At 45.8% G+C, this 22,751-nt stretch overlaps 2 protein-coding genes across 7 annotated transcripts in view; one reads left to right on the forward strand and one right to left on the reverse strand.

The window, feature by feature from the left end:
- Nucleotides 1-561: 561 nt before the first annotated feature.
- LOC116441431 (left-right determination factor 2-like) lies at nt 562-16,967 on the reverse strand. Of its 6 annotated transcripts, none has more exons than XM_032103311.1 (6): nt 16,796-16,967; nt 7,843-7,963; nt 4,241-6,817; nt 3,117-3,354; nt 2,097-2,336; nt 562-1,796 (listed from the first exon to the last, which is right to left on the reverse strand). In XM_032103311.1, the coding sequence occupies exons 3-6, from the start codon at nt 4,503-4,505 to the stop codon at nt 1,457-1,459; spliced, it is 1,083 nt and encodes a 360-aa protein (XP_031959202.1). In that variant the 5' UTR covers nt 4,506-6,817; nt 7,843-7,963; nt 16,796-16,967; the 3' UTR covers nt 562-1,456. The 6 variants fall into 6 exon arrangements, with proteins under 6 accessions (XP_031959202.1, XP_031959203.1, XP_031959205.1 ...); XM_032103312.1 differs by lacking the exon at nt 16,796-16,967 and adding an exon at nt 16,552-16,767; XM_032103314.1 differs by lacking the exon at nt 7,843-7,963 and having other exon boundaries at nt 6,530-6,817.
- Nucleotides 16,968-20,033: 3,066 nt separating this feature from the next.
- TMEM63A (transmembrane protein 63A) overlaps nt 20,034-22,751 on the forward strand; it is a 32,203-nt gene continuing 29,485 nt past the window's right edge. Inside the window, exons 1-3 of the mRNA XM_032103315.1 lie at nt 20,034-20,144; nt 20,935-21,275; nt 21,965-22,161. Of these exons, the coding sequence (XP_031959206.1) occupies nt 21,976-22,161 (186 nt within the window). The 5' untranslated portion in view covers nt 20,034-20,144; nt 20,935-21,275; nt 21,965-21,975. The remainder of the gene's footprint in view (nt 20,145-20,934; nt 21,276-21,964; nt 22,162-22,751) is intronic.

Raw genomic sequence — 22,751 nt, forward strand, 5'->3', positions numbered from 1 at the left:
TGACATGAAGGTGACATCAGCATGGGTGACATCCCGGCCAGCAGCTCAGAACAGTTCACAAAGGGATTAAACCACATTATCATGGCGTTTCTCCAGGGGATGTTTTGGTCAGATGTCCAACAGGAAGGGTCAGGGTTAAAACGCTTCACCAGGGGACGAAGGGGGCGGGGGGGCAGCTCCTCCCTTTCTGCACTACAGCTGCAGCTGACCCCTGTTCTGTCACCGCTGCAGCTCACGAGGAGAGCATCACCTCCTGCTGGCAGATAAGATTCTAGGTTTTCTGCTTAAGAAAGTGTTGTCTTAAACTCGGCAGTGTTGTCTTAAGCTCAGGATGAGGCGCTGGCAGTTTAGGCTCTGCTCTGCCTGCTGATTCAGCCCAGTCCCTGGCCCTGGGGGAGCAGATAAGCTTCACCAGGAGCAGGTGGGATCACACAGGTAGCTGGGAAGAGCTTCTACTGTGCGTATGTTTATAGGAGCTGGGCATTGGATACTCTCAGAAGTAGGACAGATCTTTTCCCCTCCACTTTCAGATCTAAGAATAAATATAAGCAAACACACAGCTACTTTAACACTTGTATTTTATTGTTTTCTTGATTTTGACAGCACACACAACTTCAAAAATATCCCAAAACTGAAATAACTGTAATACAGAATCAGAAAAACAAATTATTATTCATACAAGCAAAACTAAGTCCTAATGTTCCCGTTGATTCCAGGACTCTAAATCCTGCCTAAAACTGTGTTAAGCCTGTGGGGCCAAAAATATAATCCTTTGAATTTCAGATAATGTTATATTTACATGCAGATATGTATATGTGCATTCGATACGTCTGTTCCTTTGAGCTCTAGGCAATATTTTATGTACATACATATGTGTATATAGTCAATATGTATGCATCCAGTATGTAGACAATACACACATATATTCATATACTCTGTACATGTATGCACGTGTGTGTGTATTATATACATGTATTATATACATATACAAGTGCTTCTGCTCTCCAGCTCACCATAAACGTGGCTTGGATAGACAAGGACCAAACCCAGCAGCCTAGGAATGAACAGCTGAGCCCATGCATTTGTTCTTCACCTGGTGATGGGCGCTCTTCTTTTGCCTGGAGCTGTTTGCAATACTCCAGGGTGGCGACTGAAATAAATTCAGTGAAATTCAGCTGTCATGGAGGGAGCCCCGAGAAGCACTAGGCTCCTTAGGTACCCCTCACGTATGTGAAATGCACGCCCCTCTGAGCCCATCTACACGGACAGTGCCTCTAAGTGCACCCTCTCTGCAGGGCAGCAGGGCGCAGGGGAGCCCCAGCCCCAGCTGCTGCTGACCCTTGCAGGCAGGAACCCCCCAGGGCCTTCACCACTGGCCCCGGGGATGGGGGCCGGGTGCCGGGGTGGCTCTTGGCAGGGCTGCGGGGAGTGGGTGACCCCCCAGGCCGCCCATTTGTCACACCAGCGCCACGCCGTCCGTGACACAGCTGCATCTCTCCACGATCATGTTGGGGAACTCGGCCGCCTCAATCTCGGTGCTGTTGCCCCTCTTGACGAGGTAGATGATGGGCAGCGCGGAGCTCCCGGCCGCGGCGCAGGAGCGCTGCCCGGAGCCGAGGCGGCGCAGGGCGCGGGGCGGCTGCAGGCAGCTCCCGGAGCAGCGGTACGCCTGGAACCCCGCCGGCTCCAGGATCCAGTGCTGCGCCCAGGACAGCTCGCGGAAGCTGATGTAATGTTTCTGCCGGCAGCAGGTGGATTTCCCCATCAGCGCCTCCTCCCTGCAGTCCCCAGGGCTCCTGGACGCCAAGGGAGAAACAGGAATGGGTGCTGTAACTGGAAACTGGGAAGCGGGAGAAATAATCCCTGCTGCTAATAGCACAGGTGGGCTCTGAGATGTGAAATCTGGGCCGTGCTCAGGGTTTGTATGAGCATTCAGACAACAGATACGGGAAGACAAGAGGTGTGACTAAGCAGCAATTTTCTAACTCCTCCATTCACAGCTGGTAAACACTTGTGAAGGTAAGAGTTTCCCCTCCCCCAATAATTCAGGGGCAAAATTACACCAGAGTCAATACAGATTTAGGCTTCATACATACCCATAGTCATCCAAGTTGAGGGTGTAAAGCACCAGCTCAGGCTTGCCTAGGGCTTTATCCTTGGGGTCCTGTGAGGTGAAGCGCACGGCTTTGGCCATTTCCGAGGCGTAGCTGCCCACCCTTTCCCCTTCGATCCACACCTCCAGGAACATCGGCTCCCGCCTCTTGTTTCGCAGCCAGTAATGCACGGCCTGGGTCACATCAAAGCTCTTCCAGCCCGACTCATATATAGGAACCAGCCTGTGTGACAAGGGCTTGGCTTCAGAAAAGCCCATCAGATAAATCCCGGGCTCGCAGCTCTGTTATTGCAGCAGAATATTTTACTTCCTGTAGATTGTCACATGCCTTGATTACATGATCATTTTTGCTCTGGGCAAGCACCCACAGCAGTTAACTGCCACCTCAGAGAGAAGCAGACACTGAAGGGCCGGAAAAAACCCTCTCTACAAGCTCATACAAAAAACTAGGCGGTGCAGGATCATGTGCAGCCTCAGTATTGATGACAACAGCCTGGTGAACAGCCTGAGCTCCCACCTGCTCCTGTCTGAGCTGCAGTAGGGCCATAAGTTTCTACCCACCCAGGAAATGGGTTTCATGCCTCATTCTGCCTTTAAGGGTTGTGAAAATTCCACAGAGCTCATGGCTACAGAATCAGATGCCTTTTGCATAATTTACTTATTTAAACCATATAATGAAATGGCCAGTGGAAAGAATACCAGCAGCCGGTAACCCACTTGAGTTAGTGACAGAGAATTGAACCAGGTGGGGGATTTTAGAGGGGAAGATGTAGCAGTACATGGCATCATTTCATACATTATTTCAAAGAATCATCATATATTGCCACTTTAGCATAATATCTGCTCTAACAAGCTCATTCTGGGTTTAGAGGCCATACAACCTGGTTGCACAGATGCAACCCCATCAGACTGAGCTGAGGCACAACCACGATACCCAAATGCACCTCAGAGGATCCAAACTCTGTAACTAGAGTCCTGCCTCCAGCAGAGGCCTCTTTCTTACCTGGAATCTATCAGGGAGGTCCTGTTGGTACCATCGTGCACCCAGTACACGCTGACTCTGGCGTTGGAGACGGGCCTGTGAGACTGCTTGGCAGGCAGGTTTGCTCTGTCCAGAGGCTTTTGGAAGAGTTTCAGTTCAGCCATTGTGACTTCGCTGTTTTTAGGTATTCTGCCCTCCATGTCAAACATCAGCTTCTGGCGCGTGATTGTGTCGGAGTAGAGGACTTCTCCTGTCATACCTGTGCAGTTGGGGACAGAAAAGATGGCCTGTCACTGCCATCCTGCTGAGCAAAGCCCCCACATTTTGTGCACAATTATCATCACAACACTCTCCTTCCATGCTCCCAGTCGAGCCCTAGTGGCAGAGACAGCCACTAAACACATCTTTTCTAATGCATACTTGAATCAGTGTCTTGCAAATGCTCTAATTCTTCTCTTATGTCTGAGTCTCTGCAACCTGGAAGAATGAGATCTCCGACACAATATGACCCCAAACTGAGCAGACCTGAAAAGGTGTGCATCTCTTTGTCAGTGCTGGGCATGAAAGCAAGCAACAGCACCACTTGGAATGGAAAAGTATTTTCATTTTCTGGCAAGGGTCCTGTGTATGTCCTTTGAAAGCAAAATAAGCTCTAAGCGCCCTTGTACAGCCACCATTGTGTCTGTGTGGCTATTTTCCTCCCTGATAATTTTTCCTGTTAAAATAAAAATCTAAACAAAGAAGAGATGAGAGAGAGTGGAACATCCTCCAACGGGTGTGATTCCTATTAGAGGACTTGCTGTAGATTTGACCCAAAACCTGTATGGCCTGCCCTTCCCCCCCCCCTCCCCCCCCCCCCACCTGCCCAGACTCCTTCCAGGCTTCTATCAAGCTCCAGCAGCATCCTGCCCTTCGGAAGGACTGCGGGACCCCCTCTCCAGGTGCGAAGAGTGCTTGTTAATCTTTGAGATGCTGTTGCATGCACCTCTTCTGCCCAGCTGAGCTTTGGAGCCAAACCCGACCCTCATTCCCCCTTCCCCCCGGGGGTTTGCCTTTGCCCATCCTGCGGCCGGCCAGCAGAGTCCTGGCAGACTTCCCTGGCGGCAGCAGGATGCTTGGGATGCTCCCAGTAGAAGAAACGTTACCTGTGTGTCCCGGGATCGCCCTGAGGATGCCAGCCAGGCTCGGCAGAGCTCGGCGCTTCACCCTCTGGCGCTTCAGCATGGACATGTACTTGTTCTTGACGTGCTCTGGGATAACCAGATCCACCAAGTCTCTCTTATGAAGTTTAGGGACCTCAGACAGCCCCAGCTGCTTCAGCACCACCTCCTTGAACCCTTCCTGGGTAAAGGCTTGGACCGTGAGGACGAGGCAGAGCATGAAGAGCATCCCGGCACACCTCAGGTTCATCCTCCTCTGTCAGCGAAGCAGTTCCCTGCCCGGCAGAGATGAAGGGGGGGATCTCCCTGGGGCTGCTCTCGGCAGAGATGTGCTGGCAGGCTGCCCGAGCTGGATGGAGGTCCCCAGTGCCGGGGTTTTATAGCCAGCCTCGTCCCACTGGCACAACAAATTTCACAAGTGGGGACGAAGCAAAGGACTTAAAAGGATCACTCCCCTGTTGGTAGACACATGCCAGTTTAACACCTTCATCCACTGCAAAGTTAATACAAGAAGGTTTAGGAGCTCTCAGATTCCTCCATGGGGAAGAAATTTCCATTGTTTTTTAATTCCCTGTAAATATTTGCCCAGAAGCCCCCTGAGCAATCAGTGTTCCCTGTTCAGCCTCGCTAGGGAGGTGGCACACCTGCAGAATACATTGCTTAATGTACTATGCCATATGATTCTTAAAGGATGCATCAATCTTTACTGCAGAGAACTTGTACCTAAAACAGCCAATATCAATCAGGAGAAGCTTTAGCTTTAGCTGGAAGTCCGTCTTTATGGCAAGCACTGAAAAATCATTTAAATCTTTGGTGGGGGTGTTAGGTTCCACTTTGATCTCTGAGTATTTGTATCAAGTGTATGAATCAGGGCAGTGAATCACAGCAGTTGAATGATTTATGGCCTTTTATGCTGCTTCTGAATCATAGAAGGTGGAAGATGTACGGGTGTGACATTTTAGAAAAATGTCCCATCCCTCTTTATGGATTCCTGTGGGTTTCAAAATAATAATGCTTAAAAGAGGAAGGCTTTATGTAAAGGCAGATCACTTCTCAGTGAACATGGGAAACCACTGCACTCTTCCCCAACATGGATGAAGAGTAGCAGTATTTTGAATGCTATTAACAGCCACGATAGGGTGCTGGCTCTGGAGAGTGAAGCTGACCTGAAGGCTGGGGTGGGGAAGGCTGGATGTTTACCTTGTAACATTTAAACTCGAAACTTACACCCTTTTCTTCCCTGGCCTTTGCTGGCACAAGATGTGGAAATCTATTTCTGGCACCAATCCCAGGAGAATTGAAGACATAAAATGTGATTGATAAAAGCATGAAGGAGCACAGCACTTGGGGCAGATTCTCATCCTCTCCAGCAGCCACATGCCTGAGCCTACATACAAATGTCTTCAGCATCAAAGGCCCTTTGGATTTTATATGTCTCTGTAAATGATTTGAAATTGGTCCAGCTTCATCCAGTGCCCAGGCTGAATGGTGTGTCCTGAGGACCGTCTGGCTGGAGGATGCCATGTAATGAACTTGTACAAAATCACTCCGTTGTGGCTCATCCCTCGTTGAAACCAGTGTCAGCCGAGGGAGGCAGCCTGGTTTGTACTCAGGGGAAGGCAATAAAGGCGTCTGAAAGAGTCCCACTCAACACTTCTGTTACTGCTCACTTTGTCTTTACAACCTCTTAAGAAACTTGTCTCCTTAAACATAATAAAGCCGCTGTCAGATGTTAAAAGGGCACTTTATTTAGCTAAACTGAGTTTTAAGATGAAAATGGAACAGACTACAAAGCAACACCTTGTGCATGGCCCAAGGCAGTACATTCTTTAATCCTGCACTTTGTGTAGCATCTTTCTCTGGAGATGAGTTTTAGACATGCATTTGTATATCAATTCAAAATACACCCATTCCCAAGACACAAACAGCAGTGAAAAATATTCACTTCACTGCTTCAACCTCTGCTCATGTCAAACACTCTTGCTCTTGTGAATAAGAGAGAAGGTTTTTTCCTGAAATCTTTTTGACCCCTCAGCCATTTATGAAAGCTTCATACACCCAGCTCTTCCCTCAGGACTGTCTCCCCAACCAAATGGCACATTACTGATTCCCAGGGGCTGGGGCAAAAGAACTGGTTATACAATGAGTGTGTCAGAGGCTTGGAAACTGCACCTGAGCAATGTTCAGGTGTCTGACAAAGTTTTCTGCAGATGGGCTCTCTAAGTGTTGGCCAGCTCAGTTCCAGCAGGGAATTTGCTGTGTTTATATGATCACCTGGATAAAACTGCAGTCCATGGATTTGTAATGCTCTCTCTCTTATATCAGAAGACATAATCCCGTAGTTATTTATCCATCCAATTAGTCTTTGCTCCAGAGAGTGGTCCTACTCTGCAGTGAGTGTTCTTCAATAGACCATGACAATGTGAAATGAAAATGCCTGATTTCTGCAGCAGCACCCAGCTTTCCTGTATCCGGATGTGATTTCTCCTGTGGCTGATGCCAAATCCACCAGGACTCTCCACTGTCCAATGTGTATTGGAAGGTGATTTATGGCCTTCACACCTGAAATAAAATTATTGACCAAACACAGTTGAAGCTCAGCTAAGAAGAAAACAGAGGATGTGTATTGCAGGCTTTTCACAGGAGACTGATTATCTGGTCCAATTGGAGGATTTGCCATTCCCCCTTTGTCGTGCAAACAAGAAAAAGTCGGGAATTTTATAATAGCTCTTTCTGTGTAATGTGTATTAGAACCTGCATGGCACTTTTGAAACATCAAACAGAGGATTCAAAGAGGCTGCAAGGAATGGAGTATGAGCAACTCCCAGTTTTAATAAAAGCCAGTACTTAGTGGAGAGAAAATCTCTCTATTTAAGCTTTTAATTTTGTTACAAGCAGTTCTGTAGGACATTTGCTGGGCACATCTGTGCAATGATTTTTGGTAGATAAATCCAGTGGGATCAAAGAGAAAGTGTGAAAGGCTTACCCTAATTATGTAGCTATTATCCTGGGAAACAAGAATGTTTGAAATGTATTTGCAATATTGAGGGTCTGAATATTTAGCTTTTCAAGATTTCAATTGCCATGGACATAACTCTTTTGTATTACAGTTGGGCCCATATTCAAACAGCCCTTGCTTGAGTGATGTGAAAGGCAACAATTTCTGTGTGTTCCAAGAAGTGCCCATGTTTGTGCAACATGTTTGTCCTATGGAGATGGGAGCACAACTCTATGTAGATTTTGGTCTGTTTTTCCCTGAAGTCAGGGCCTTCTGAATCTAGGAGTGTAGAAGTAAAAACAGGAGTGGTTAAGAAGCAGGTATAAACATGCCAGGTCAAAAAGAATACAGGTACAAGTTCTCTTTCATATTCTTTTTCAGCCTCAAGCACACCAAGTTTTACACAGCTAACAAAACACTGAGGAAGAGGCTGGTCATGTGAAGAGCTGGGTCAGAGGCTTCAAAATTGGATGTAAAATGTGGGCTATGCATGAAGGCATGTCCCTCTCACTGCCTCACCCATGCACCCACCAGCCACCCAACAGTGCTTCAAACTGAATATTCCCACCAGCAAACCCAGGCCACACACCTTTAAGTGGGATTTCTTCAGGTTATTTCTTGGAGGAATCTTTAGCTTCTTTCTTGGCTGTCATGGCCTGTGCTGGTGCTGGGGCCTCTATTCCTCCGCAGGGACTGGCCCTGAGTCACAGCTGTAGACAGAGAGCATGGAGCTCACCAAACCCTGCTCAAAGCCCTATTCAACCTGGCCTTGAACACTTCCAGGTATGGGGCATCCACAACTTCTCTGGGCAACCTGTTCCAGTGCCTCACCATCCTCGCAGTAAAGAAATTCTTCCTAATACGGAATCTAAACCTTCTCTCTGTCACTTTGAAGCCATTCCCCCTTCTCCTGTCACTACATGCCCTTGTAAAAAGTCCCTCTCCAGCTCCCTTGTAAGTCCCCTCAGGTACTGGAAGGTGACCTAAGGTCTCCCAGGAGCTCTACCCTTCTCCAGGCTGAACAGCCCCACCTCTCTCAGCTTTCATAGGAGAGCATGCATAGCTTGCTCAGTGTACAAAGACAGAATAGAAGTGCCCAGGGCTTCTGTGGGGCCAGTACAGCTCACTGGAGTTTGCCCCCATGGCCTCAGATTGCTCTGCAAGTATCTGGCATGGGAAAGTTTCCAGAAGGTGAGGCCTGATAAAACAAGACATCTGGGTGTCTCCCAGGGCTAGACTGAAAACAGGCAGAGCCACTCAAAGCAGTGTGTTGATCTTTCTGCTGGTTGTGATTTGTTCCAAAAATTTGGCCGTGTTAATTTTTGTGCCAAAAGGCTTTGTGCTCAATCAGGTATCACCTGACTTACCTGCCTCCCATGCATTCCCTCCCCTGCTTCCAGCTTCTAGATCTGTGTTGTGAGCTCTGACTAACACAACTCTGGGAAAGAGAACTTCATATCCCACGTCTGAGAGGAATCGTGGTTGCTCTGACCTGAGCGCACAGATCTCATTCCGAAGATGCTGCAACCACAGCCTCAGTCCTTAGTGTTTATTCTCCTGCTGAGGAGCCAGTTTCAGTAGCAACTTTTGTGGTCCAATCAATCACCTGCTTGAGCTGTACAGAAATTGTCCAGCTCATTTTATCTAGGCAGGGACGTGAGACTGTTTTTCCTCATCACCAGTATAGGCCAGACCAAACTGGCCATCTCCAATGGAAATACCTGAAAGATCACATCCTATTGGGTTCTTCTCACAAATGCTGGCGGTGAAGCCCCAGGCAGCAGTGGGGATAATGTTTCCTTATGCATTTATCCCACAGTGTATCCAGTATACTAAACTAAATTTTATCTGAGAGAGATACTGCAAACCTGGTTTGATCTTGAGCTGGGTTTGTGTAACTTCTGCTGCTGTGTATCTCAGATTGCACTGACATAAGCATGTCTTCCACAGGCAGCTTCTGCTTTTACTCATGAACTTGTTTTGGTCAGATGGCCAGGACAAAAGGCTGTCTGTCTGAGGAGGAATGGATAAAATGTCCAAAGTCCCCTCATGTCCTTGGTCAGCTGATGTCAGCTGGCCCGCTGGCAGGGTTTGTGTTGGCAGTGTTTGCAAAGTGCCTGTGTTCTGGCAGAAAGGAGATCTTCAAGATATTTTTTTTAACAGAAAAGCAAACACAACTGTTTAAATACAGCATTTTCTATGCCTTCAGCAGTCTCCTCCCCATCGCCCCAGTCTGTTCCTTCTTTGTAGCTGGGGAAGCAGGGCTCGTCACCACTCTGATGGCTGCAGCATAGGCTGCTGGCAGAAACATTGACATTTAGCTAATGCAGTTGAATCAGATAAATAAGCATACAGCCCTAAATTGCTTGCTTTATACCACAGTCCACTTCATTAAGGAATGTCCTAATTACTGAGAAATAGCTGAATTCTGTGGGAGCACCACTTAATTTCTAATCAGAGCCCATTTATCGGCCTAGTTAAAGTGCTGCTTTTTCCTTGCAACTGTATTTTCACTCTAGAAGTTTATCAGCTTTTTTTAAAAGTATGCTGCTCCTGCCTTAATGATGCAAGTGATGCCCAGCTCTGGGCTAGGCAGGGCTGGTGAGGCTCAGAGAGGCTGTCCAGGCTGCCCCTGCCCTTGCAAGGAGAGACTTGCCCTGCTGCCACGCTGGGCTGTAACCAAAGTGCTCCAGTGAATGTCACTGTGAGGGCTCAGTGTGTGACCAATATGTGGCACTCAGGGACATGGTTTAGTGATGGACATGGCAGGGCTGGGTTAATGGTTGGACTTGGTTATCTTAGAGGTCATTTCTCACCTAAACAATGTCCCATAGCCCTTACTGATTCTGTGACAAGTTTGTGTGGCAATTGGAATTCCAAAAACTGAGTGATGTCCCCGTTTTCCTGTCATGCAAATACAGTTGGAATAGTATTCATATTGCATCTGTGGCAGTGAGTAACCTGGCTTAATTATGGATTGTACTTCCTCCTGTTAATTTTAGCTCTAATAACTTTTGCTTCACTGAACAGACTGTCCTCTTTTGCTAAGAAAAAGAGAAAATGAATCACTTTCCCCCAGCTCAAATAGAGAAAGAATAACACTGTTTTCTAGCAGCTGTAATTTATTTCTATTACCAGAAGAAGCTGTAAAGGCAGAAAGATTATGAAGTATGTGTTAATGCAAGTTGAATAATTTTCACTACTAGCTTTGCTGGAAGATATTTTTTGTCCAAAGGCTGAAAATAAGGAAGAAAGGCCAAGATGAATGGGACCTAAAAGCAACCTCTTATGCTAAAAATGATGAGCTGTTGTGCAAAACAGTAATTTGTTAGTGGAGTGCAAAAAACCTCTAAAAAAGGGCTGTTACTTGCACAGAAAATTACAAAACCCAATGCAAGATTGTAGAAGGCAAAATTAAGTGATAACAAGCACAGAGATGACAGGACAAAATTGATAAATAGTTTAGACTTCTCTAATCTGGTATATCAGATGGAGTGAAGAGCAGCTGCCCAGAGACTTCTGCTAGTTTTCACTGAGATATTCACAATTGGGCAGTGCCTTAGCAAACCTACTGATCGGCAAAAAAGATACCTGCAACAACAGGAAAATGAGCTAAACTACTCACAGGGTTGTTTTCCATCTGTAACATCTGTTGCTGAAGTGACCTTGGGGCTATTGCATGTCAGTGGGTTTTACACCATGGAACTCAGATGTATTCAATTTCAAAAATAATTACTTGCACATGGCTTTTGTCCTTGGTGTTAACAGCACGCCAGGGCTGTGAGCAAAAGGATGCTGAGGTAGAGTTCTGAATGGGTCCAGCAACAACGCTGGGCCTGCCTGTCTGAGCTCTGAGTGAGCTGGGCTCATACTGGGACAAGATGTCTGAGAGGCTTCCAGGAGAGGCAGGAGTTTCAAGAGATACAAAATAATCTTGGAAATTATGATCTGGATCAGACTATAATCCCTCATTCTGATGTTTAATGTCCATTCTTTTTAAACAGAAAGAGGCAGGCTTGCCTGGCTGTAAACACTGCGCTGAACTTTTTGCAGGAAGCTTTTCTTTGTCTCCAGAGTGCTGACACATCTTCGGAGAATGGTCTTAAAGGCCTGCAGCTTTCTTGAAATGCATTTTAAAAGATTTTAGATCTGTTAATAAAATTTCAAATCATTAACTCATTTTTAAAATCTAGTGAGCTGGTTACTATTAGTGGTGATTTATTATTTATCCTGTTCATTCATTCCCCTTCTGTCTGGATTGGGTACTTCGTTACACCTTTGAGAATTGCACAGCAACAAATATCAAAATAGCCTCCTAATTTTCTTTTCAAATAGTGCTGCAATGTTCAGAAAGGAGGGTGTGTGGATAGACTGCTCCTACTCAAGCAGCTACAACAAAGCTGTTTTCATTTACATATTTATATTATCGTGGTATTGATTTGTAACATTCTTTAATGTTATTACTCTTTAATTAAAAAGTATTCAGCAGAAAAGAACTGAAGAAAACACCATTTTTTGAGTATTTGGCTCCAAAACAGAACAGAAAAAAGTATTTTACTTCATGAGGCAGGTTAAATTATATAATTTCCTGCCATGTACTCATATCTGTGTAAAGAAGGAGTGTAAGATCTCAGATATAACATATCCCTTAAAAGAGCAAAAAATAAAGCTCTGTGACCTGACTAGTTTTAATCCTTTTAGCATTCATACTGCAGCACCCTGGGAGATGCACCATGGTCACTTGATTTTAAAAGGGAATTTAGCCACACTTGGCCAAGTCACTTGAAGAAGCGTGAAACACAAACTTCAGTTGCTTGGGGGTTTTTTTCTCCTTTTCTTACCTTACCATTTGCTTATTCAAAACCATTAATCCAGGAATGGCCATCATTTCCACATAGCAACCAAATGCATTTCTGAACCTTAAATTTGACTTTGACATGTGACTCTGCAGGAAATGCCATGCATTTGAAGCTGGCATCTGTCAGCCTTCCAGGCCGAATAACTAAAGACATGGTGACTAAAATTTATTTTATCTATGCAGCATGGCTCTTGGCTTCAGCAGCTGCCAGTTCAGAATTCAGAGTCTTTTGACAAATCATACATGTAGAGAAGATTTTTCAAAGGTACTAGAAGGAATTTAGAGTCCATTTTCCATTGAGCAAAACTTGGGTGCTTAGTCCCTTTTCTCTGCTTTGACTCTAAAATAGAGCAAGGAGTATTTTACCCTGTGACAGCAAAACTAGAAATAATTACTACAATTTGAGCAGAGACATAGATAACCTGAGAATTAATTTGAAACACTTGATCATTTTGACCAGATCTGTTGGAACACCTTGGTGGCAGACTACATGAAAACAATGTTTGCAAGGAAGTTCAGTGTCTGCAAATCTGATGGAAGGAATCTGAAAATCATCATGTGAAGCAGACCCAGAAAATGGGCTCTTAAAACTCTTTGAAGGCTTCACTGTTTGATTTGTTTTCAGTCCCTTGTGGTAGGAAAGCTTACCTCTGCTCTTCATTGTGTTCCCAGGCTGGTAAACTGTTGAACACTTGCTGTCCTGAATGAGAAAATGCTGTGATTCATAACAGGACATGAAAATATACTATTGCTTGGGCTTGCCTTGAAACTGATCTAGAAACCACAGCAATAACAGAACACAGTTGTCTTGTTTCCTAAGTGGATGGGAACTGGCTCCTTAACAATTCCTTAACAATTTCATGTCCTCTGAGAAATGCTCTCACGATGATAATTTGATTAGTAAGTTCAAGATCTTACATTGATGTATGAAACTCTTCTAATCTTCACAGGAACTACAGTGTAAAGGAATTACAATCAACCTGGCTTGCTGTTGCCCAGAACATTTGGCCTTAAACCTTAGGTCTGCTCATGCCAGGGTTCTGCATGCAGCACCTGCTCTCTTAGCTGTGGCTGTACAGTCCCAGGAACTGACCCAGACAGGGTGTAAAAGAAAAGGTGCACCATGTTGTGAAGGCAGGAATATTTTGCCTAGGCATTCCCATGTAACACTGACCCTTTCTTCCATCCTGGAGTTCATCTCATTCCAGAAACTGGGCCACTTTACTGGACCTGCTCTTAACTTCTCCCAGGTTAATTCTGACAACTCACTCTATCATAATCTGATATATAACCTGAATATATAAATATCTACTTTAGTGAATCTAACTATAAACATCTGCTTTACTGAGACAGTACATAATATCAGTAGGAAAGGAGAGCTGAAAACATCTGGGCTCTCTTCCCAGTTCTGTCCCTGAGTGAGGATTATGACCTTGAGCAAATTGCCTTGGCCAAAATTTTCAAGTCCATATTTAGACACCAAAATAAATAAGCTGATTTTCAAAGGCACCAGCCAACCACAGCTTCTATCAACAAAACTCTAATCACCAATAGACTCTAATAATTACTGTATGTAATCAAGTTAGTAAAACAAGCCATGTTCCTCTTGCCATCTGTTACAGGGAAGGAAGTTCTCCAGTGATCCATCGATCACCTGTGTGTTCAAGCTGCTCAGCTTGCAGTGACTACATTACTTTCCCTTTTTACACAGATTAGGCCACACTCCCACTCATGAGGCAAAGTCAAACACGCCAAGTCCAGCTGGAAGAGATGTGAGGAAATACCTTTATATCCTTTGCATACATTTGAAAGGACAAAGATCAAGCAGAAAGAAAAGAAAGTAAAAGAATCAAAGAAATGGAAATATGAGAAAGGATGAATGGGGGGAGGAAATAAAAATACCGTAGATAGAGGAAGGAAAGAGTGGACAGGGAGGGACAAGAATGGGAAAATCAGAAAGTATGGTGGTAATATGTCCAACATGTAATTACATACTAAGGAATGGACAGATTTAGGCAACTCTGCTTCCCTGAAGTGGAGGTGCCAGAAAGCACACAGCAAGGATCCACGTGCCTGTGGTGTGCCTCCAGCAGCTGTCATGCACTTGGAACTGCTTGGATGCTGCTGCTCCCCACCATTTCCACTCACGCTCTGTTAAAGCCAGGCCCCCGGGTTCAGCACCTTCCTTGCTGGAAAAGGCCTCACTGCCCTTGGTCGTGGCTCTTTGCCACGGCTACAGCTCTTCACAGCTTCCTGCTTAAGCCAGTTTGCATCCTGACACCAAGTCACCCCAGCCACTTGCCCCTTGCATCCCTGGCACCTGACCCCCTGCTTGGGCTCACCAGGATCATCCTGCATTCATTAGGGGCCCCCTGTGCTCGTCTGCTCTGTCTGCAAAGGAGCCAAGTCGCTGCTGCAGTGGAAATTGTGACACAGACATTTCCAGCTCTTTGAAATCCTCACAGTTTGGACACTGAATTTTTTTCATCTGTAAATCCAGAAGTGGGAAGGGGGAATTCTTGCCCAACAGAAAAAAAAAAAAAGACTGTTCATTATAAAAGTCCTTGAAAAAACGATTTAATCTATAAATTTATAAATGATCAAGTAGCATGCTTGATGATGATATTTTAAGGGAAATCAAGCCAGGGAACCAGGAAGAGTTGTCACCAAGGCCTTGGAACAGACTTCTTATGTCTAAAAGCTGGGAATCTCACTGGGCTCTCTGCAGATAGAGAGTGGATACAGCAAACCAACCAGTTTAATGAGCAGTTTCTTCAAAGCTGTCAAACAGAGCAGTGTTTGGAAAGAAAAAAATAAAAAGGGAAAAACTAGTGTTCCCCTTCTGACCTATTTGGATCAAACCCACGATTTCAGAGCTTGCTTCACAAAAATTTACTTTCAATCCAAGACTGCAGCAAACCCAGCTGAATTGACCCACCAATGGTTTAGACTGCAAGATCTCCTGGAGTGTTCTATGGCTCCTGCACAAACAACCACTCGTCTTTGTGCTCCAGGGAAAGCAGAACCTAAGGCAAGGATGCTAAATTCTGTCCAGGGCTCACCTCAGTACTGTTGAAACAGGAGTCACTATGTACAGTGAGGACACCTGTGGAGCACAGAGGCTCTCAAGGACACTGGAGTTCTTCCCTAAAACTAATGTATGCTGTGCCTGGGAACGTGAAAACTTTACAAGCTCTGAGTGGTTTGATATTTCAGACTGGTAAAAAGTACACCTGGTCCCTGATAAATAGCTCATGTGGCCGGGTGCTCTCCTCTTCAGTGCGACAAACCAGATTGTGACAGATGGTTTCTCCATCTCCCTCTCTCTCTCAGGGAGCTGCCTTAATTATGGCTAGTGCTGTGCCACCTATGCATGAGGTCCCTTCAGCTTCTATACACCTGGGGTTAATGCACAGATGAGCATTAAGATAATGTGTACGTTCAGGAAACAATGAAGTCACCCACCTTGCCACCTTGCCCTCATTTTGTACCAAAGTGTGTCACACCAACAGCGGTTGCATTGTGACATGCTACAATAAAGCTAACAATCCCATATATCAGGAGGAGGTTTTCCACACCTGCTACTATCCCAGAAAAACAAGGTTTAAAACCTCACCCTGCCCAGAGGTGAGTGATGAGGAAGCTCATGGATTCATCATTTCATAAATCAAGTTTATGCAAAATATGTTGCAATAAGCCTGCTTTTTCCTCCTGTATTTTTCAGCATTGCTATTTTAGATTGCAGTTTCCTGTGTATTTTAATAAAATTCCAAGTATAACTTGATGGAGATGACATGAAAAATGAATCATGCTCAAGCATCAATACCAATGCTCCATTCACCATTTCCTATCTGACACAAAATGTAAAAGAAAAGCAAATTTTTATCATCCGTGGCTAGATATATTAGGTCAGATATCTTATATAATAGTTCTATCGATTAATCAAAATACATTCCAACTTTAATGCAAGGCTATTTCTACCTTGTAAATCAACATATTACCTGTGAATGAAAAGCAGCACGACAAAAACAATTAAAAAGAATAGAGAGAAAAGAAGTGTAAATTGTCAGTTTAAATCAAGACTTGCTGCTTGCTGATTTGCACTATGACATTTAAAGCTGTCTATCTGTCTGGGTTTTTCTATTTGTTTGTTTATATTATAAACATATTAATGCTCAGACCTTTCAAAGGAAAACCCCGTAATGCCCACACTGAGCCGTGTGGTCTGCTGAGGCTTGTAAACAGATTGCCAGATGAAGGCAAAGACTAGAAGATAGCAAAGGGCTGCCAGGCTGGAAGCCTGAATTAAATCCATTAAGGTATATTTGAATAGGCAGATAAGTAAGGAACAGCAAGCTGGGCTGATGAGTTTCTTCAGAGAGAAGAAACCACGGCGAGAGCTGCCACGCACGGCAAAGCATCAGGCCACCTGCTACTCACCTCCAGGGACTATTCGAGTCCTGTTGGGAGTTCACCCATCAAGGGCCTTCCTGCTGTGATAAATCAAACTAAAGTGACAAGGCAGTTCTTCAGCCATAAGGTCATTTAATAAAATAAGGGAAGAGTCACACATGGAAGTGTAAATACACTGCACACTTGTTCAACCTGGTGCTAAAGAGCTGTTGAAGTGGATATGGAGGCTGCAAAATAAAAGAAAGATGGAAGGATTTCAGATTCTACTGACCTGCTCCCTAGGTCCTGAGGGTGGTTTTCCATCTGCTCTAGGCAACATAATTAAACGTTTGTGAACTAATGACAGTATGTGGCTTTTGTCACCAAAAGAACAGACAGTGGTAAACAAAACCCTATTTACAAGAGGGAGGGAGGAGGGAAATGTGACTCTGTTGTTGAAATTCGAGATAAACAAAATCACACCACTTAGCTAAAGAGCCTGTCTAGACAGAGGAAGAACAAAAACAAATGACAAAAGCTTGATGTTATTCTTGTGAGAAAGAAAGAGAAAAATTATTTTGTAGCTAGGCAAAAGTCATCACACTGAAGAATGTCAAGACTACAACGTTGGGATCACTGAATATCACACATTTTACACTAAAGAGCAAGACAATCTAGCCAGAGCAAGGCCTTCTTAATTTTGGAAAACCTGGCAAGAATCAAGAGTACGAACAGCTTAGGAAATCAGTGAGAAAACCAACCAAACAGATTTTGGTCCTAGAAGTGCGAGAGCTGCAAGCATACACCGAGGCTTCACCTACATGGTAGATCTACTCTGCTGCACCTACATCAGTGAAATTTAATTTAAAAGAAAGTGATTATAATTATTCCACTCTGAAATCCTGTTTTGAAATAAGTTGTCCACAGGAAGAGCTGTTCCAGAAAAGGCAGGATGGAACAATAACTCTACTACACTCACGCCAAAAAACTTTCCCACCAACATGGCCCTAGAGAGGAGAGAGTGTCTTTAAAGGTAAAACCATTATCATCCTTCAAAAACAGTGGGATTTCTTTATTCCAGCAATTAATCTGAACCACACTGAGCTGAGAACTTTCATGTCATTTTCTAACTAGCATAATTGTTACAGCCAATTTAAAACTACAGATTACCTACAGTGCATCTGCTAGGTAAATAATGAAATTCTGTCTTGAAATGTCTCTCAGTGACTGTAGATAACCTGGAACTTTTCTTGTGGGATGAAGTGCAAGAAGGCAGATAGCACACATACAGCCAGATACTGATCTCCACTGAGCAGGCATTCCTGAAAAGTGAAACAAAGATTTGGCAGAGCAAAAAAATGGTGGGTTAATAAAATGGCAGGGAGCAGGACAGCAGCCATGCGTGCAGGGCCCTAAATAATCCATGGAGTCTGAATACACAGGGACACAAGGAGTTAAAGTTGGAGAGGCAGGATCAGGACTGCCAAGCAGAGCAGATAGTGGCTTCTTGGCAGCTGGGACATTAATTCCTTTTAAACATAAAAGTCAACAGATAATTGAGGTTTTGTTCAATGTAACATCAGACCGAACCTTGCAATGCCCTAATTATTTTTAGTTGGTTTTAGAATGAGTTACTCTTCTAAGACATCACTGCTGCTTCACCCATGAGACTGCAGGTTGGGGTGCAAACCTTTGAAGGCAAGTGGTCCATGGTTCCCTCTGAACAGTTACATTTTCATCATTACCATAATCTTCTTCTTCCTCGTATGCCTGCAGCTCATTGAGGGCAGTCATGCCGGTCAGGGGCAAAGGATGAAGACACGGGAGGATGAGGATGGTTGGCAATGCTGGGTATCAAATGGCTGTTGAGGGAACACTAAAATAAAGGGTAGAGAAGAGGCAGAAACAGCTGTACAGTGCTTCTGGCCTGTTGTCTGGAAGCAATTAACCCCTGCAAAGGATGTCTTGGAATGGGTCTCATCCCAGCTCTATCATAGACTCATTAACTTAAACTCCCTAGGCCTTGGGTTTTTTCCCCAATTTACAGCGTATGAATAGGTGTGTGGAGACAAGGGGCTATGCATATTTCATGGAAAATTCATGCTACTACCATTAATTTATTAATTTATTTCAGAGCTACCTGTCAAAAGAGGTGTGGCCAGCAGGTCAATGAAAGTGATTCTCCCCCTCAACTCTGTCCTCATGAGACCCCACCAGAAGTGCTGAGTCTGGCTCTTGGGCCCCCAGCACAAGAAAGATGTGGACCCGTTGGAGTAAGTCCAGAGGAGACCATGAAGATGCTCAAAAGGCTGGAGCACCTCTCTTACAAAGATGGGCTGAGAGAACTGGGATTGTTCAGCCTGGAGTAAAGCTCCTGGGAGACCTTAAAACACCTTTCAGTACCTGAAGGGGGCTACAGCAGAGCTGGAGAGGGAGTTTTTACATAGGCAAAGGAGGGACTTTTACGTGGGCATGTAGTGATAGAACAAGGGGGAATGGATTCAAACTGAAAGAAGGTAGGTTTAGATTAGATAATAGGAAGAAATCCTTCACTACGAGGGTGGTGAGGCACTGGCACAGGTTGCCCAGAGCAGCTGTGGATGGCCCATCCCTGGAAGTGTTCAAGACCAGGTTGGATGGGGCTCTGAGCAAGCTGCTCTAGTGAAAGGTGTCCCTGCCCATGGCGAGGGGTTGGAAATGGATGATGTTTAAGGTCTCTTCCAAACCACCGTATTCCATGATTCTGTGATCTTAGTGTATGGCCTGCTCCACTTCCACCTGCGTGCTTGCCCACTTCACCAGACCTGGAGTTGTGAAGTCTCTCTGGAAATCATATCTCACATTTCTCGAGGATTTTTTTTTTCTGTGCTATAAAATGCTCTGTTTGGTTCTGGTTTTAGGCACTGGTAGGCGCTAGCAGGTCTCCCCGCAGCCTTTTCTTCTCTAGGCTGAACAGCAACAGCAGCTTTCCCTCGATTATTTGAGGGTCCGTTCCGTGAGGGAGGCGCGGGGGCGGCACTGTCCCGGTGGGAGCGGCACTGTCCCGGCCGGAGGGGCACTGTCCCGGCGGGGGAGACACTGTCCCGGTGGGAGCGGCACTGTCCCGGCCGGAGGGGCACTGTCCCGACGGGGGAGACATTGTCCCGGTGGGAGCGGCACTGTCCCGGCCGGAGGGGCACTGTCCCGGCCGGAGGGGCTCTGTCCCGGCGGGGGCGGCTCTGTCCCGGCGGGGGCGGCTCTGTCCCGGTGGGAGCGGCTCTGTCCCGGCCGGAGCGGCTCTGTCCCGGCCGCAGGGGCGCTGTCCCGGCCGCAGGGGCTCTGTCCCGGCGGGGGCGGCTCTATCCCGGCCGGAGCGGCTCTGTCCCGGCGGGGGCGGCTCTGTCCCGGCCGGAGCGGCTCTGTCCCGGCCGGAGCGGCCTGTGGGGCCGCGCCGCCGCGGGAAGCGGGGAACGCGCTCCGGGGGCGGGAGAGCGCTGACCGCGGGCTGCGCACGCATGCGCAGACCCGGCACTTGTTGCGGGTGCTCGTAACTCCGGGGCCGGGAGCGCCCGTGAGGTGACGGGACGGGAGGGCAGGGAAGGGAAAGGCGGAGAAGGGAACGGAAGGGAAGGGAAGGGATAGGAGAGCCCGCTCCAGCGCAGGTAAGCGAGGGCGGCAGCGGCGCTGTGCGGGGCCGCGGGGAGGGCAGCGGGCGAGACGAGCGCGGCCCCTCCTCAGCGGGACCCCCGCAGCTCCGTCGGGGCGGGCAGCGCCGGGAGCAGCGTCCCCTCCCCGCGGGGGGCTGAGCCAGCCCACCCTGCTCTGGAGCGGAGGGACCCGCTCCCTGCGCCAGAGGCGAGCCTGGCGCTTTCCAATGCGCTCCTGGGGAAGCCGGCCCCGCCCGCCGCGGCTCCACGTCCCTGCCGGAGCCGGGAGCGCAGCCGGGCTCCCAGCGCTACACTGGAGCCCGTGCCTGTGCTCGCTGGGTTCCTGCGGCGCAGCCCCACCTGTGGGAGCTCTTCCCCTGCCCTTTATCTTCCTGGCAGCTGGCTTGTTTAAAAAGAACAGCTTTCGAGAATTGGAAGCCGTGACAGATAAACTCCAGTGTGTTACTTAGAGTTTAGCGTGCAGGCTTGTGCTGGAGATACCCGAAGGCTCTTCAAAAATACTTTCTTTTCTGCCAGCACTAAATTTCAGTCCTTAGAAATCAAGGATAGAGTCACGGCACAACTTTTGTGGGCGTTGTTGGGGGTTTTTTCGTTCTCTCTCTTTTTTTTTTTTTTCCCCCGGTGATGAAACACATCAGCTGAGACAAAATTTCTTCCTCCCTGTGTCACACGGTCCAACATTAAACAAATGCTGTTTTGGGAGGAGTATTCTCCATGCTGTTTCCCTGCTGTTTAAAAGGAGAATTTGTAGTTATCTGTACTCTTTATTTTGTTTTGTTTTCAGCATCCAGAACAGTGCTGTCGCCAGAGACATGTGCATTCTTCTTAGAGGCACGACATCCCAAAAGTAGTGTCCCTGGACCTGTGTGATGAGGACCTACAATATTTGCTTTTGAAGGACTAAGTTTTTATTTGGGAAATGGTTTCTTTGTGAATTTATCAGTCAGAAGTGTGTTCTGCATGAAGCAGTACTTGGGAATCAGCAAGTTAATCAGATCCAAGAAAGGAAATGTTTGAAGTGGAAAGCCCCAAGATAAAAGAGCAATTGCCTGCACTGATAAAAAGAACTTTGTATCAATAGCCAAATCTCGTGCATTCTTGTGTGTTACCACGTTATCTGATCAGGTCAGTTGACTAAAATTAGGTAGATGGCTGTTCTCTGAGAAATACTCCTTGTTCTTTCTTGTTTGAAATGTACTGTAGTTACTGTGCTGTCCTTTCTGTTGAATTATTTTGAAAAAGGAAAATCACGCAATATTCCAAGAACAGAAAGGAGCATATGTATTTGTGTAGTAGTTCTTTTCTGTGGAATTAGTGGTGAATTTGTTAATGATCTCAAGGTTTTGACATTTAAATACAAAGTTCACAAGCTGGTGCATTCGCACATGCTCATCAACTAGGAACAAAATCTTCAAACTACTGTTGTTGGAATATATAATGCCCTGTGTGATTCCTAGAATCACAGACCAGGCTGGAATAAGTAGTTTGATGACATAGATTAAATGAGAGGGAGGTTTTTTGGGGAGGGGTCTTCTGCTGTTGTGCTCAGATGTCTGTAGAGGATGTAGTTTGTTGGATGTCTGGAATTCTTGTCTGGACACTGCTGGTAGCTGAACCTGCCAGTTATTACAAAATATTTCACATGTGAAAGGAAGAGATTGTCAAAGGAGGCACCTTCTTTTCCAAAGCAGTTTTCTGGTTGGATCTTCCTGCACTTTTTATACTTGTAATATTAGTATATCTCACAAATACCAACCAGGCTTTTCACAGGTTGGTTTCACCTTTTCTTTTCTTTTCTTTTTTGTCTTTTAAAGGGATAGCCAAAATGAACCCTTTCTATTTTCTGGGTTTTGGACAGTCTCATCTGGGCATCTTCGGGAATAGGAGTGAACCTTTCAACAGAACAAATGAGACTTACTGCTACAGCACTGCCCAGGGCAGCACGGTGCTCCAAGGAGTAACTTTTGGTGGAATCCCAACTGTCCTGCTGCTTGACGTAACCTTCTTTTTTGTAAGCCTGGTTTTCTGTTTCTTGTATTCAAAGCACTTCTGGCCTTCTCAAAAGTTAGATTGCTCAGAATTCTCTTGTTAATCGAGTTGGAATTTGTTTCTGAGAATGTTCGGGATAAGAAATGAGTTGAGGCCATCCTGGGAACATCAAAGCACTTTTCAAGTGTTGGTAAATGTTTGCATGCAGATGGGATAATGGTGTCACTGTATGCTGGATGTGTAGATGTAGGGAGAGTGCAGTGTTATAGGGTCTGTGTGTGGATTCACAGTGAATCTTGTGGTGGTAACTCAAATTTTCATGTTTTATCTTAACTGCAAGAACATTTGGGTTTAAGTACATTTTCAGGCAGGAGACACCATTACTAACTCGATCATGAAATGACAGATTTTCCATACTGTATTGCCTTTTGAAAGACAAACTTTTTAAAAATTAGATTTCCTGAAGCTGTAGATGAAGATGAAATAATGTACTGACCAGCTCAGTCCTGACAAAAGGTGGAATATGATTAATTGCTGTCTGGGGGCTCCAGGATAGGCCTGAGACTGCAATAAAACTTGTGGTTATGTCTGTAAGCTTGGTCTAGTTGGTCT

Source organism: Corvus moneduloides, chromosome 3, assembly GCF_009650955.1.
Source record: "Corvus moneduloides isolate bCorMon1 chromosome 3, bCorMon1.pri, whole genome shotgun sequence".
In the NCBI taxonomy this organism is placed as follows: domain Eukaryota; kingdom Metazoa; phylum Chordata; class Aves; order Passeriformes; family Corvidae; genus Corvus; species Corvus moneduloides.

Coding starts and splice junctions, on each gene's coding strand:
- LOC116441431 (XM_032103309.1), bottom strand. CDS start 4,505: ATGAACCTGAGGTGTGCCGGGATGCTCTTCATGCTCTGCCTCGTCCTC. Junction 3,355..4,240: donor GGCGATCCCGGGACACACAG/GTAACGTTTCTT, acceptor CCAACTGCACAG/GTATGACAGGAGAAGTCCTC. Junction 1,797..2,096: donor CTCAACTTGGATGACTATGG/GTATGTATGAAG, acceptor CTTGGCGTCCAG/GAGCCCTGGGGACTGCAGGG.